General features: G+C 55.0%; 1 protein-coding gene across 2 annotated transcripts in view; it reads left to right on the top strand.

Moving 5' to 3' along the window:
* Positions 1–336: 336 nt before the first annotated feature.
* The window catches only part of TMEFF2 (transmembrane protein with EGF like and two follistatin like domains 2), a 140,196-nt gene continuing 129,689 nt past the window's right edge, over positions 337–10,843 (top strand). Inside the window, exons 1-3 of one of the 2 annotated variants that reach the window (XM_075430257.1) lie at positions 337–651; positions 1,936–2,045; positions 8,835–8,964. In XM_075430257.1, coding sequence (XP_075286372.1) covers positions 477–651; positions 1,936–2,045; positions 8,835–8,964 — 415 coding nt within the window. In that variant the 5' untranslated portion in view covers positions 337–476. The remainder of the gene's footprint in view (positions 652–1,935; positions 2,046–8,834; positions 8,965–10,843) is intronic. The other variant, XM_075430256.1, reaches the window with a different exon arrangement.

Genomic DNA, 10,843 nt, shown 5'->3' with positions numbered 1-10,843 from the left:
GGGCCGCCCGCAGCCCCCCAGCCGACGGAGCGCGGCGGCGGGAGCGCGCAGCGCGTCCCCGCTCCCCGCCGTCCGCCCGGGCGCTGCCGCGGGGCGCAGCAGCATCGGCAGCGCCGCCGGCCCCGCCCGCCGGGCCCCGCATCCCGCTCGGCCAATGGGGGCGGCCGCCCGGCGGCACGTGACGCGGCGGGCCGGGACCCGCTGCTTCCCCCGCGCAGAGGGATGCGGGCGGCAGAGCGGGGCAGGCGGCGGCGGCGGCGGCTGCGCGGCCCCGGCCCCTCCGCGCCCTCCCCCCCGCTCCCCGCCGCCGCCCGGCCCCCCCTATGGCAGCCGCTCCCGCGCCGCCCCGCCGGGCTCCGCCGCTCGCCCCGGCCGCTCGCTGAACCCCCCCCCCCGGGATGCCCAGCGGCCCCGCCGCCCGTCCCTGCCGCCCGGGGGGCACCGCGCCGCCGCCGGAGAGTTGAGCTGGGGGAGTCATGGTGCCCTGGGAGCCCTCCCCGCCCCGGCAGTGCGGCGGCTGGACGCTCTGCGACTGCTGCTGCTGGCTGCTGCTGCCCGCCGCGCTGCTCGTCCTCGCCCGCCCCGACAAGCTGGCGGCCTTCCCTACCTCCTTAAGCGACTGCCAGACGCCCACCGGCTGGAACTGCTCCGGTAAGCACCGGGGGGGGGGGCGCAGAGCAACCCCCGGTCCCCGGGGGAGGCAACTTCGGAGCGCGGCGGGAGCGGAGAGGGCGAGGAGCGCGGGCGCGCCCTCCGCCGGTGCGCGGCGGGGCGGCTCGGCGTGCGGGAGGGGGTCGTCGGGGCGGCCCGGCGTGCGGGAGGGGGTCGTCGAGGCATCCCGGCGTGCGGGAGGGGGTCGTCGAGGCATCCCGGCGTGCGGGAGGGGGTCGTCGAGGCATCCCGGCGTGCGGGAGGGGGCCGGCGGGGCATCCCGGCGTGCGGGAGGGGTCGGCGGGGCGGCTGCTCCCGGGAGCGCCGGACCTAGAGCGAACCGGGGAGCGGCCGCCGAGGAGCCGCTGCCCCGCTCCTCCAAGCCGGGCTTGGCCTCCGTAGTGAGTTTCCCCGCGTAGGTCGGGCAGCCGGCCCTACTCCGGTGTGTAAAGTCGTTGTGAGATGAGACCCTGAGAGATGGCTGAGGGGAAAGAGCGGGGTCTGGGGGTACCGCGAGCATCGCACGTAGGCTGTGAGACCGGGGAGGGGGTTCCGCTGCGAGCTCTGCGTTTTAGACGTGCGGCGATGGGTTTGAGAGCGCTCGGACGTTCGGAGAAGCAAATCGATGGGTTTGGATCTCACTGGGGTCGGAGTCTGATGGAGCTGGGTTGTGTAATACCTAGCTGCACGCTGTCGGAGCGGGAAAGGCGGCTAGCGGAGTCCGAAATTCACGCTCGTGTCCGTGGACTTCAGTCAGATCCGCTGGTTTTTCCTGGAGGAAATGAAGGCGGAGAGCCGGGTTCGCTCGGCGGCTCGCGGGGAGCCTGGCACTTGCGCGAACTCGGGGGCGATCAATCTTCGTTGGGATCGGGCAGACCGTCACGGGAAGCACGCAGCCTGTTTGTCTTTATTATCGGGGGCGACGCTGCATCGCGGGCTGGAGGAATTCCAGCTCGGACCTGCGTCCAACAGATCTGCGAGCGGGTGGGGAGAAGTTGATGACATTTCCGATCTCGAGCCGTGAAATAGCGTATTTACAGGGTGGCTTTTGAGGAAATAGAGTCCGTGAGGTTGTGGGGAGTGAGGACTGAGAGACCGAGGGAGGAACGAGAGGGGAAAAAAAGTGGAAAACTGAGGACGGGGAAGGACAAAAGAAAATGTGGACTCTGTCGTTTCATCAACAAGGTTATTGTGCTGCGTGTGTTAAAATGCAATCATCCCGCGTTGTTCCTCTTGCTAGACCAAGCTGACATTTTTTTTTTTCCTCTCCTCTTTACATTCGAGGTTACGATGACAGAGAAAACGATCTCTTTCTCTGCGACACCAATACCTGTAAATTTGATGGGGAGTGTTTAAGGATTGGCGACAGCGTGACTTGTGTCTGTCAGTTCAAGGTAAGAAGAGTGATATTTCCTTCTCTTTAATTCGCTAACGAGAATACAAATCAAGGATCTCCCTTTATAACCCATCGCTCGGCGATTTATTTCCCTGCGTGCAGAGAAGTTAGAGGGAAAACCTGGCAGAGTGTGTGAAAGCTGACAGGAGAACCAACTGGTGTCAGGAAGACGCAAGTTTCTCCGGGAAAATGCGGATGCTGTGGCTTTAAACGTCCCCACGGGTCCGCAGTTTCAGGTTGTGCGCCTCGGATTTTCCGTCTCTGCCCTTTTAACAAGGCTTTAGAGCCCGTTTTAAATTCATTTCTGATACGGATCGTGGCTTATTGTATTGGGAGTTCTGATCTAGTTAAAGAAATGGATCTGTAATGTGCTTATGCAATGTTTTCGGGAAGGGCTGCGTGGTGACAGTGCTGCTTTCTGCCTGTTCATCTGCCCAGCTGAGCAGATTAAGGAGCGATCCCTCCCTTCCCAAATCACGAACTTCCCGCAGGTTTTGTGTAGTTTTAGAGGGGCTGTTGCTGAGCAGTGGGGGTTTTTCCTCCTGTTTCTCCTCTCCCCCTCTTGCAGCTACATCTAAACCTCAGGCGTTCTCCGAGTTGGACGGTTTCATTACGAAGGATTCCATTTAATATGTTTTAGCCCACTCGGAAAACAGCTGTGCTTTACATAATGACCTGAATAAAAACTGAACAAATTAAAGGAGTTTTAAGCATGTACCAGCACATGTTGTTTGTACGTTTACGCCCCTGCGGTTTCTTGCATTTTAATGTGGTTCTGTGAAGTTGGGGAACTTGTGACGCTGATTGGAGTGTTTACAGCAGGGCAGGCCAAAGAGTGCACAGTTCACGATCGTGCACATCTGTAATGATTAATTTATCATTAAGCTTTGAAGCATGACAAGTATCGTCTGCATTTCTAGAGCCAAATTCGTCCTTGGAGAAAAAGCCCAAGTGATAAATTTCTGTATTTAAAACAAAGAAGGGATTTTCTGTAAGAAGAGCAAGGGAGTTGTTTACTGGAGTGCTGGTGTTCCCCATGTTGGGAGAGAATCCATATTGACTACGGGGGTTTTTTATTCCACTTCTGGTTTGCGTGCCATCAAAAACTCAATGTGAGGATGCTGTTTTGAGCATTCGCCTTGGCTCAGCGTGTGCAGTGATTTAAGGGCTGGTCCGTTTTCTCTTTCTAACAAAAGCCTGTAACGCAGTGGGATGTCTGTGACTTGTCCTATCACCTGGTGGGAAGCTAGGGCAGATGTCGTGCCATGAGCTCTGGGAACATAGAGCAGCCCCAGAGAGCGCTTGGGTCTTGTCTTTGGTCCCAGTTTGGCGTTGCCATTTGGCGTAAAGCAGTGGGCTCATAGCCCAGGAGCAGCAAGCCCAGAGGTTACTGCCGGCAGGGAAGAAGGCATCGGGAGCTCTGTTTTCCCCAGGCACGATGCTGGTCCCTGGTGGTTCGGGGTAAATGAAACTGGGTAAACCTCTCTGGGTTGTGCTGTCTCCTCTCTTCAGGTGAAGGCTATCTGTAGGCTGAGTTGAGCAGTGCCGTAGGGGGCAGGTGAGACAGATTTAAGGAAATTTTGTGTAGCCTGCTCTAGGTGAACCTGCTTTAGCAGGGGGCTTGGACTAGATGAGCTCCAGATGTCCCTTCCAACCCCTACCAGACTGTGCTTCTGTGAATTCAGAGAAGTGGTGTATGAATATGTAAATGAAATCAAGAGGGTGAGTCGGGCAGTTGTGGGCCTGATGGCTAGCAAGTGGGGGGAAATCAGTAGTGACCTTTGGTTTCAGCAGCCTTTGGATCAGGCCCTGTCAACATTCAGAGCTCTTTGTCTGGGTTTGAGCCCTCTGTGGAGCCGCAGGGCTGACTGTGACCTTGGAGGGCAGATTACCTGTGGCTGATCCTGTGCCAGCGGTGCGGTGCCGGGGGCTTCTGTAGGCAAACGCGTCCGCTTTGATGCGGGCAGAGCTGGGGGGGATGTTCGCTTCTCTTGTAACATCGGTGGACAACGTGACAGGCCAAAAAGATGTGCCACCAGAGTAGAAAATTAATTTCCAGTGCGGAGTCTGAGGCTGGCAGAGTGAGGCAGAGCCAGCCAGGTAATTTATGTCACGAGTAAGGGGATCCTCCCATCAGAATTCAGGTCCCCCCCTTTCGGTGGCAGCTCACTGGGGTGATAGTGAGCAGATCGATAGCAGGCTCCTCATCACTGTAATTACTTTTTATGTTTTCTCCAGAATTTGCCAGGGGCTTTAACTGCAGCTGGAGAGAATAGACCAGGACGGAAAGCTAATTTTGCCTCCGTACTGTTGAAAAGTCCTGGGCTGCCCAGCCTCTGTCTTGAGGGGCTGGGGGGGGGGGAGCAGGGCTCCTGCAATTTTGGTGGGGGTTTTCTCAAACCAGAATCGCAGACACATCATGTCTGTCCAAGTGGAGTTAATAAAATGAATTTATTGCTGTTTGAAAGGGCGAATGTGATCAGACTGCTCTGGAACACCCGAGTTAGGCTTCCATCCCTGGAGAGCCAGCAGGCACATGCTAAGAAAGGGCTTCATGCTGGCTGGCTCTCTTGTCGCACGCTGCTGCGAAACGATGGCCTGTGCACTGACTCCTCACGATGAGACACGTGTTGCGTTGGAGAACACCGTGTCCTGCTCCGATCAGTGAATGCAGACCTGCTGCAGACAAGCCGAGGTTCAACAAAGGCAAAAGCAGGGTCCTGCACCTGGGGAGGAACAACCTAATGCACCAGTACAGGCTTGGGGTGGACCTGCTGGAGAGCAGCTCTGCGGAGAGGGAACTGGGCGTCCTGGGGGACGACAGGTTGACCATGAGACAGCAGTGTGCCCTGGCTGCCAAGAAAGCCAATGGGATCCGGGGGTGCATCAAGAAGAGTGTGGCCAGCAGGACGAGGGAGGTTCTCCTTCCCCTCTACACTGCCCTAGTGAGGCCTCATCTGGAGTACTGTGTCCAGTTCTGGGCTCCCCAGTTCAAGAAAGATGAAGAGCTACTGGAGAGAGTCCAGCGGAGGGCTACAAGGATGATGAGGGGACTGGAACATCTCCCTTATGAGGAGAGGTTGAGGGAGCTGGGCTTGTTCAGCCTGGAGAAGAGAAGGCTGAGAGGGGACCTTATAAATGCTTACAAATATCTGCAGGGTGGGTGTCAGGAGGACGGGGCCAGACTCTTTCCAGTGGTGCCCAGCGACAGGACAAGGGGCAATGGGCACAAACTGAGGCACAGGAAGTTCCAGCTGAAGATGAGGAAGAACTTCTTCCCTCTGAGGGTGACGGAGCCCTGGCCCAGGCTGCCCAGGGAGGCTGTGGAGTCCCCTTCTCTGGAGATATTCAAGACCCACCTGGACAAGGTCCTGTGCAGCCTGCTGTAGGTGACCCTGCTTGGGCAGGAGGGTTGGACTAGATGACCCACAGAGGTCCCTTCCAACCCCTACTATTCTGTGATTCTGTGGGGGGAAGGCACTGGGCCAGTGCTGGCTCCAGCAGCGGGGCTGAGTGTGGGGGGAACCACCACCCCTTCCCTCCGGCACGGGTCAAACTCAGCGGGTCCACCAGAGACAAGGTTGGAGACAAGGTCTGGGCCTCAGTCTGCCCAAAGCCCTAGGGCTGGCAGCCTTGCTTCTCTTCCCTCTTAGACTTCATGAACATATCCAAAAGTATCCCAGGGTATTTCTATCCATGTTGAGCGTCTTTTTTCTGTGGTCACCAAGACTGTGGATGCTCACTGGTGTTTTTTAAGGGAGGAAGGAGCCCTGTTTTGATGCATGTTGAATCCCCCACGTGCTTTAGTGTTTGCGGAACTGGGACATCACCTGGCCACCTTGCAGCTTTTTATATTTCCAGAGTATATCTTGGTGGTACTTGGTTCGAGATGTAGGTGGCGTTTGGGGAGCAGTTAATCCATGAGAGTAGGAGGAGGACAAGCTTTTAACAGTGTTACCAGGAGGAGGCGCTGCACAACTCACCATGTCATTTAGAAAATAAACCTTACGCTTTGAGTGCGCAGCACTGACCCCAACACTTGCGAAGCTGGTTTGTCCCTGGCCGTGATGGTGGGCACTCAAGGCTGCTAGCGCTGAGGAAGGCAGCCTTTGACTGGTGCTGGTTGACTTGGATATGTCCACCTCGCTGCTCTATGGCTGCTTTTTGTGAACCCACGTGCAGAAGAAGTGGGCAGTATGGCACTGCTGCTGGGCTTGGTGGCAGCTTTGACATGGATTTCCCCAAATGCTGGATCAGGCCTTACTTTAGGGAGAGAGAATCATGCTCGCATCTAGGGCTGGGTCTGTTTGAGCCCCAAACCAATGCCAAGAATGTGTCACTAGACTGAGAAAACTATGACAGTCAACATCCAATGTCCTCTGGTACCAGCAAGAAGTATGTTGTGAGAGTGAAGAGCTGCGAGTGCTGGGTTCAGCGTGGCCAAGTACAAGAGCCTAGCTCTAACAGGTCACGAGTTACCTGGTGACTAACATCACAACCTTCTCATCGATAGTCTTGTTTTCTTGGCTGTGTAACTTCCACTACGGTTTCCTGGTGGCTTTCGGAGCCATCCCAGCTCAAAGCCAAGGCAGGATCCATCTGGAAGCTCTCACTTTTGTTCCCCCGTGGCTCAGCAGCAGCTCCTGGGTTCCTGCCTTTTCCATCCAAACACTGGTTATCTGAAGGCCGTGGTAGGAAGAACGGACAGCAGATGAAGGAACGCGCCTGGGACCAGCAGAGTTTGAGGAAGAAAAGGTGGCCTCACCTGTGCTCACCATGGAGTACCCTCCACCACCACGCTGGAGCGTGGCAGGAGCCACAGGAGAGATGGGGAAACCTCTGCCACGAGAGTTAATCCTTCCTGGAGCCCTCGGGACTCCCAAACACGTTTTAAAATTGCCAACCTTTGGGAGAAGATCCAGCCTAGCTCACGGCAGCTCTGTCGCCCATTTCTGCAGATCCAGATTTGGCTCTGGGTGCTGCGTGTCGTTGATGTAGGGCCGCCTGGCCTTTGGGATCTGTGGCTGACTCAGCGTTGAAAGATCATCCCTTGCTCCAGGCGAATCCAGCGGAGAGTTTGCCACCCTGTTTGTTGGGAACAGGATCCGACATTGTTCCTTCATGTAACAGAGCTCTGTTGAGATACTGCGGGCCAAGTTCTGCACGGATTGCTCTGGCCAAAGGTCCCGTGGGTGGCGAGAAGATCGTATGCCCAAAGCAGGCGTGGCTTCATCCTTCGCGCTTTAGAGAATTCACACGGTTGTGTTAATTGTTCTGGTGAAGTATTCCAGATCGGCCTCCAGCAACTGCTGTTGAGCTTCTGGATGGAGCCGGCGTTTTCTGCTGGAAGCACGGCTCGGGTTTGGAACGTAAGGGTGCAAATAGCATAGAAACACTTTTTAATCAACTGTTTAAAATCTCTGCGTGGAGAAGCCCGTCGTTAGGCGCGGAAGGAGAGGGTTTGTGCTGGTGTGGCCTCTGCTTTTCGTTCTTGTTCCGAGGGGGGGAAAAAAAGAGCTGGGGGTGGGCAGCAGCTCGGGAAGATTGAAGAAAATACAATGCAGAAGGAAAATGTCATTTGGTTTGGCCCAATCAAAATGTCACTCTGACCAACGATGAATAATTTCTTGGCAGCTGCTCTGTGTGGAGGCCTGCAATTAATGCAATCTATGCAATTGTTTGTCTTAATCACTTCTGTAGTCATTCACTTTGAAGCAGATTTGATGTCGATGTCCCTGGAATTTCAGTTCTACGAACATACCTCAGCCACTTTGTGGCATAATACAGCTACATAGGAAGCAGGGTTTCTTTTTAATTTTTACTTGGATTTAAGCAGAGGTGAGCGCTGTAAATAATAATTGTCATCATTCCATTTGTTATAATTAAACAATGAGGCATACCAGGAGTAGGGTAATCAGGAGATAATCATATCCCTGGTATAATTACCACGTGCAGGGTACATCCAAGTATTTCTGAGCCTCGGAGTGCGATTATCTTAGGATGTCTGCACCCGGTAGGTTGCCCAATTTTCAATATAAAACGGGATTATTTTTATTACAACGAACGAGAGAGGGCAGAGCTGGCTTTGAGGGGCGGCGGGAGCAGAGCGCAGGCGGTTCGCAGAGCCGAGCGGGGCGTTGAGCCGATGGAGGGACGCGTGGCGCGAGTAACTCCGGCGTGCGAGGGCTGCGGCGCTGCCGCTGCGGGGAGAGCTTGGGCCTCGGCAGAGCATCCCGCCGGGAGCGGGAACGCCTCTGCAGAAAGAGGGAGGGCTTTTGGTCGTTGGGCTCTCGGAGATGATTTCCCCCTGTCCAGTCCGTTCTGATAACAGCCAAGTGCTTAAGCAGAGAGTTGGGCACGCAGGGACACTTCGGCGGGTGCGTGCGTGCAGGAGGAGGGGAGAAGCGAGCCTGCTCCCTATGGCTCGGCTCTTGCCATCCTCTGGGAATGCATGAGCCGCTACGGCGGGTGCGAGGGGCCGTTGGCCTTGCCCGTATCCCTCCCGCGGGGAATGCCCCCCGTCCCCGCAGGGAGAGCCCTCGCTGGGGCGTTGATTCAGCGCCTTGCCCGTCCAGGTTACCTTCTCCCTAACCTGTTCGACTCTGCTCCTTTGCCTTTTGTCTTTTTAAAGCTCCCCCTGGTAGATATGAAGGGGAAGGGCAGCGTCTCCCCCTCTGTTTTCCCAGGGTTTTAATACTGAGAGGGGGCGGGGGGGCACCTAAAGTGATGCTGTGCCACCCCCCCTGCCTGCCTAACGCCGCCGCTCTCTCTCCGTTCCCCTCACCAGTGCAACAATGACTACGTGCCCGTCTGCGGCTCCAACGGCGATACCTACCAGAACGAATGCTACTTGAAGCAGGCTGCCTGCAAGCAGCAGAGCGAAATACTCCTGGTGTCCGAAGGATCGTGTGCGACCGGTACGTACAGCGCGCTCCGGGCCCCCTGGAAAAAATCACCCGTGGGTAGCAAAAGCTGTCTGAATCCCGGCTTTGAATGGGTTACGGGTTAATTCTTTGCAGTCCTAGGCGTGAGAAGTTGGTGCCATCCTTCTCTCTGAAGGAACTAACTCGGTGTAGGCTCTCAGTCTATGACACAGTATACCCTGGACGCTGTTTTGAGCAGTGCAGCCCAGAAGTCGCTTTCTTCCTTTAATATATATCTTGTGCTCGTGATCACCCTGTGCGCTACGTACGCCCCTGAGCTGCTGCAACAAGGAGCTGGAAGCAGATTAAAGGAGCAGATGTCTGATAAATGGGCATCTGGATTTACCGCCAGCCTCTCCGTAATCTGGAGAGATAGAACTGGAGCGTTATTGCCCCTGATCCAGTTTCTTAGGTTTTTCCTTAGGCGTACAGGGCCACATTCCCAGCAGACCACTGGTTGTAATGAGCCCTGCCAATTTATACCAGCTGAAGATCTGGCCCAAAACACACTTGATGAACAAGTCTGTGCAACAGGGGTTGTTTTTCTGACCTTGTTGGAAGAGTTTGTGTAAACTGTGTGCAAGAACCGGCTGGCACTTGAGGCATCTTCGCTGAACCCTGAGTGACGTGAGCTATTTGTGTCTCTGCTTCTGTGAAACAGCTGGGAAGGTGAAGGAGAAATCAGCCAGGAAAACCGAGTTGCTGATGTGCAGGAGTTCTTGATGTTTTTTCTTTTGTGCTCGGCGTCTGTTAGAGGTGGGCAGTGAAGTTGACTTGAAAAGAGCAGGAGGAGTGAGTCTTTGTTCTTGAGAGAGTGCTTTAAACTTAAAGCAGAATTTTTTCTTGGCGGAGGATGGAGGAGTCAATAAAAAGTGCATTAGACAAACTTTTTGCAGTGCTGTAATTCTGGGCTTCGTGCACCTGAGAGCAAATAAACTTCTTTCCCTGGAAGTGGTGTTCTTCTCTGAAGCTGTTACCTGACAATTTTCAAGAGGAAAAAACATACACTGCGACTTTTTTTTGTCAAAAAATTGGTATTAAACGGAGCTCAGGCTGCCAAAGCTTATTGTGGCGTAGATTTTCTTCAGCGCGGTAAATTCTCTCAGCGCAGCAACTGGTCTTTGTTGGTTCAAACTTTTTTATTAAAGGGAGAATTGTAGTCTGTTGCTACATCTTTTCTCAAACTTGCCTGCCTGCTGGCAATGGTGGCATTGTAAGCATTCCCTCTGAAACACAGCGTGGGTGTCAGAAACAGAGAAGGGGTGGGGAAGGGGGCTTTGCTGAAGTCTTTCTCTTTGGGCTCTCTTTCCTTCCCCCACGGAGGAGGCTCTGCGGAGAAGGGAGCAGCCGTGTACCCAAGGTTTTTGAAGGGTACGCCCTTACCTGGGCATTGAAGGTCCGGGGCAGGAGGAGAGAGGCCCTTTTGCTCCCAAGAGCCAGAGAACGTGGTAGTTCGTTGCGGGAGGCGGGTGATAGCAGGCCTGGCGCGGCTGGGAAAGCAGCGCTTCCCAGAGCCGTGAGGGCATGGAAACGGAGGCACCTTTCCTCTTTCCTCGGTAGCTCGCTGGGGAAGGAGCACCAGGACTGAAGATCAGACCAGGAAGATGCAGGAGATGGTCACTAGGAAAACACCACCATCTTCTGCTCTCCTTTCCAGCCCCCTTTTGCAGCTGTCCCGTGCAGTCTTGCTGTGTAAATCTACCATTTGAAGCCATGCTTGTGGCAGGCTTCTTTAAATAAAGATTTTCCTTTTCTCAACTTTGAGCAATGGTGGCATGGACAAGGCAGTTCAGATCCACCAGACCTTGCTGTCAGTAAATTAGGTCCAAGAGTTCGTAGGGTAATTGGATCCCAAAGCAGCCTTTCCAGCCTC

The sequence above is a fragment of the Opisthocomus hoazin genome, chromosome 9, assembly GCF_030867145.1.
Source record: "Opisthocomus hoazin isolate bOpiHoa1 chromosome 9, bOpiHoa1.hap1, whole genome shotgun sequence".
Lineage (NCBI taxonomy): Eukaryota > Metazoa > Chordata > Aves > Opisthocomiformes > Opisthocomidae > Opisthocomus > Opisthocomus hoazin.
The sequence above is the reverse complement of the archived record's forward strand: the minus strand, read 5'-3'. Positions and strand labels throughout refer to the sequence as shown.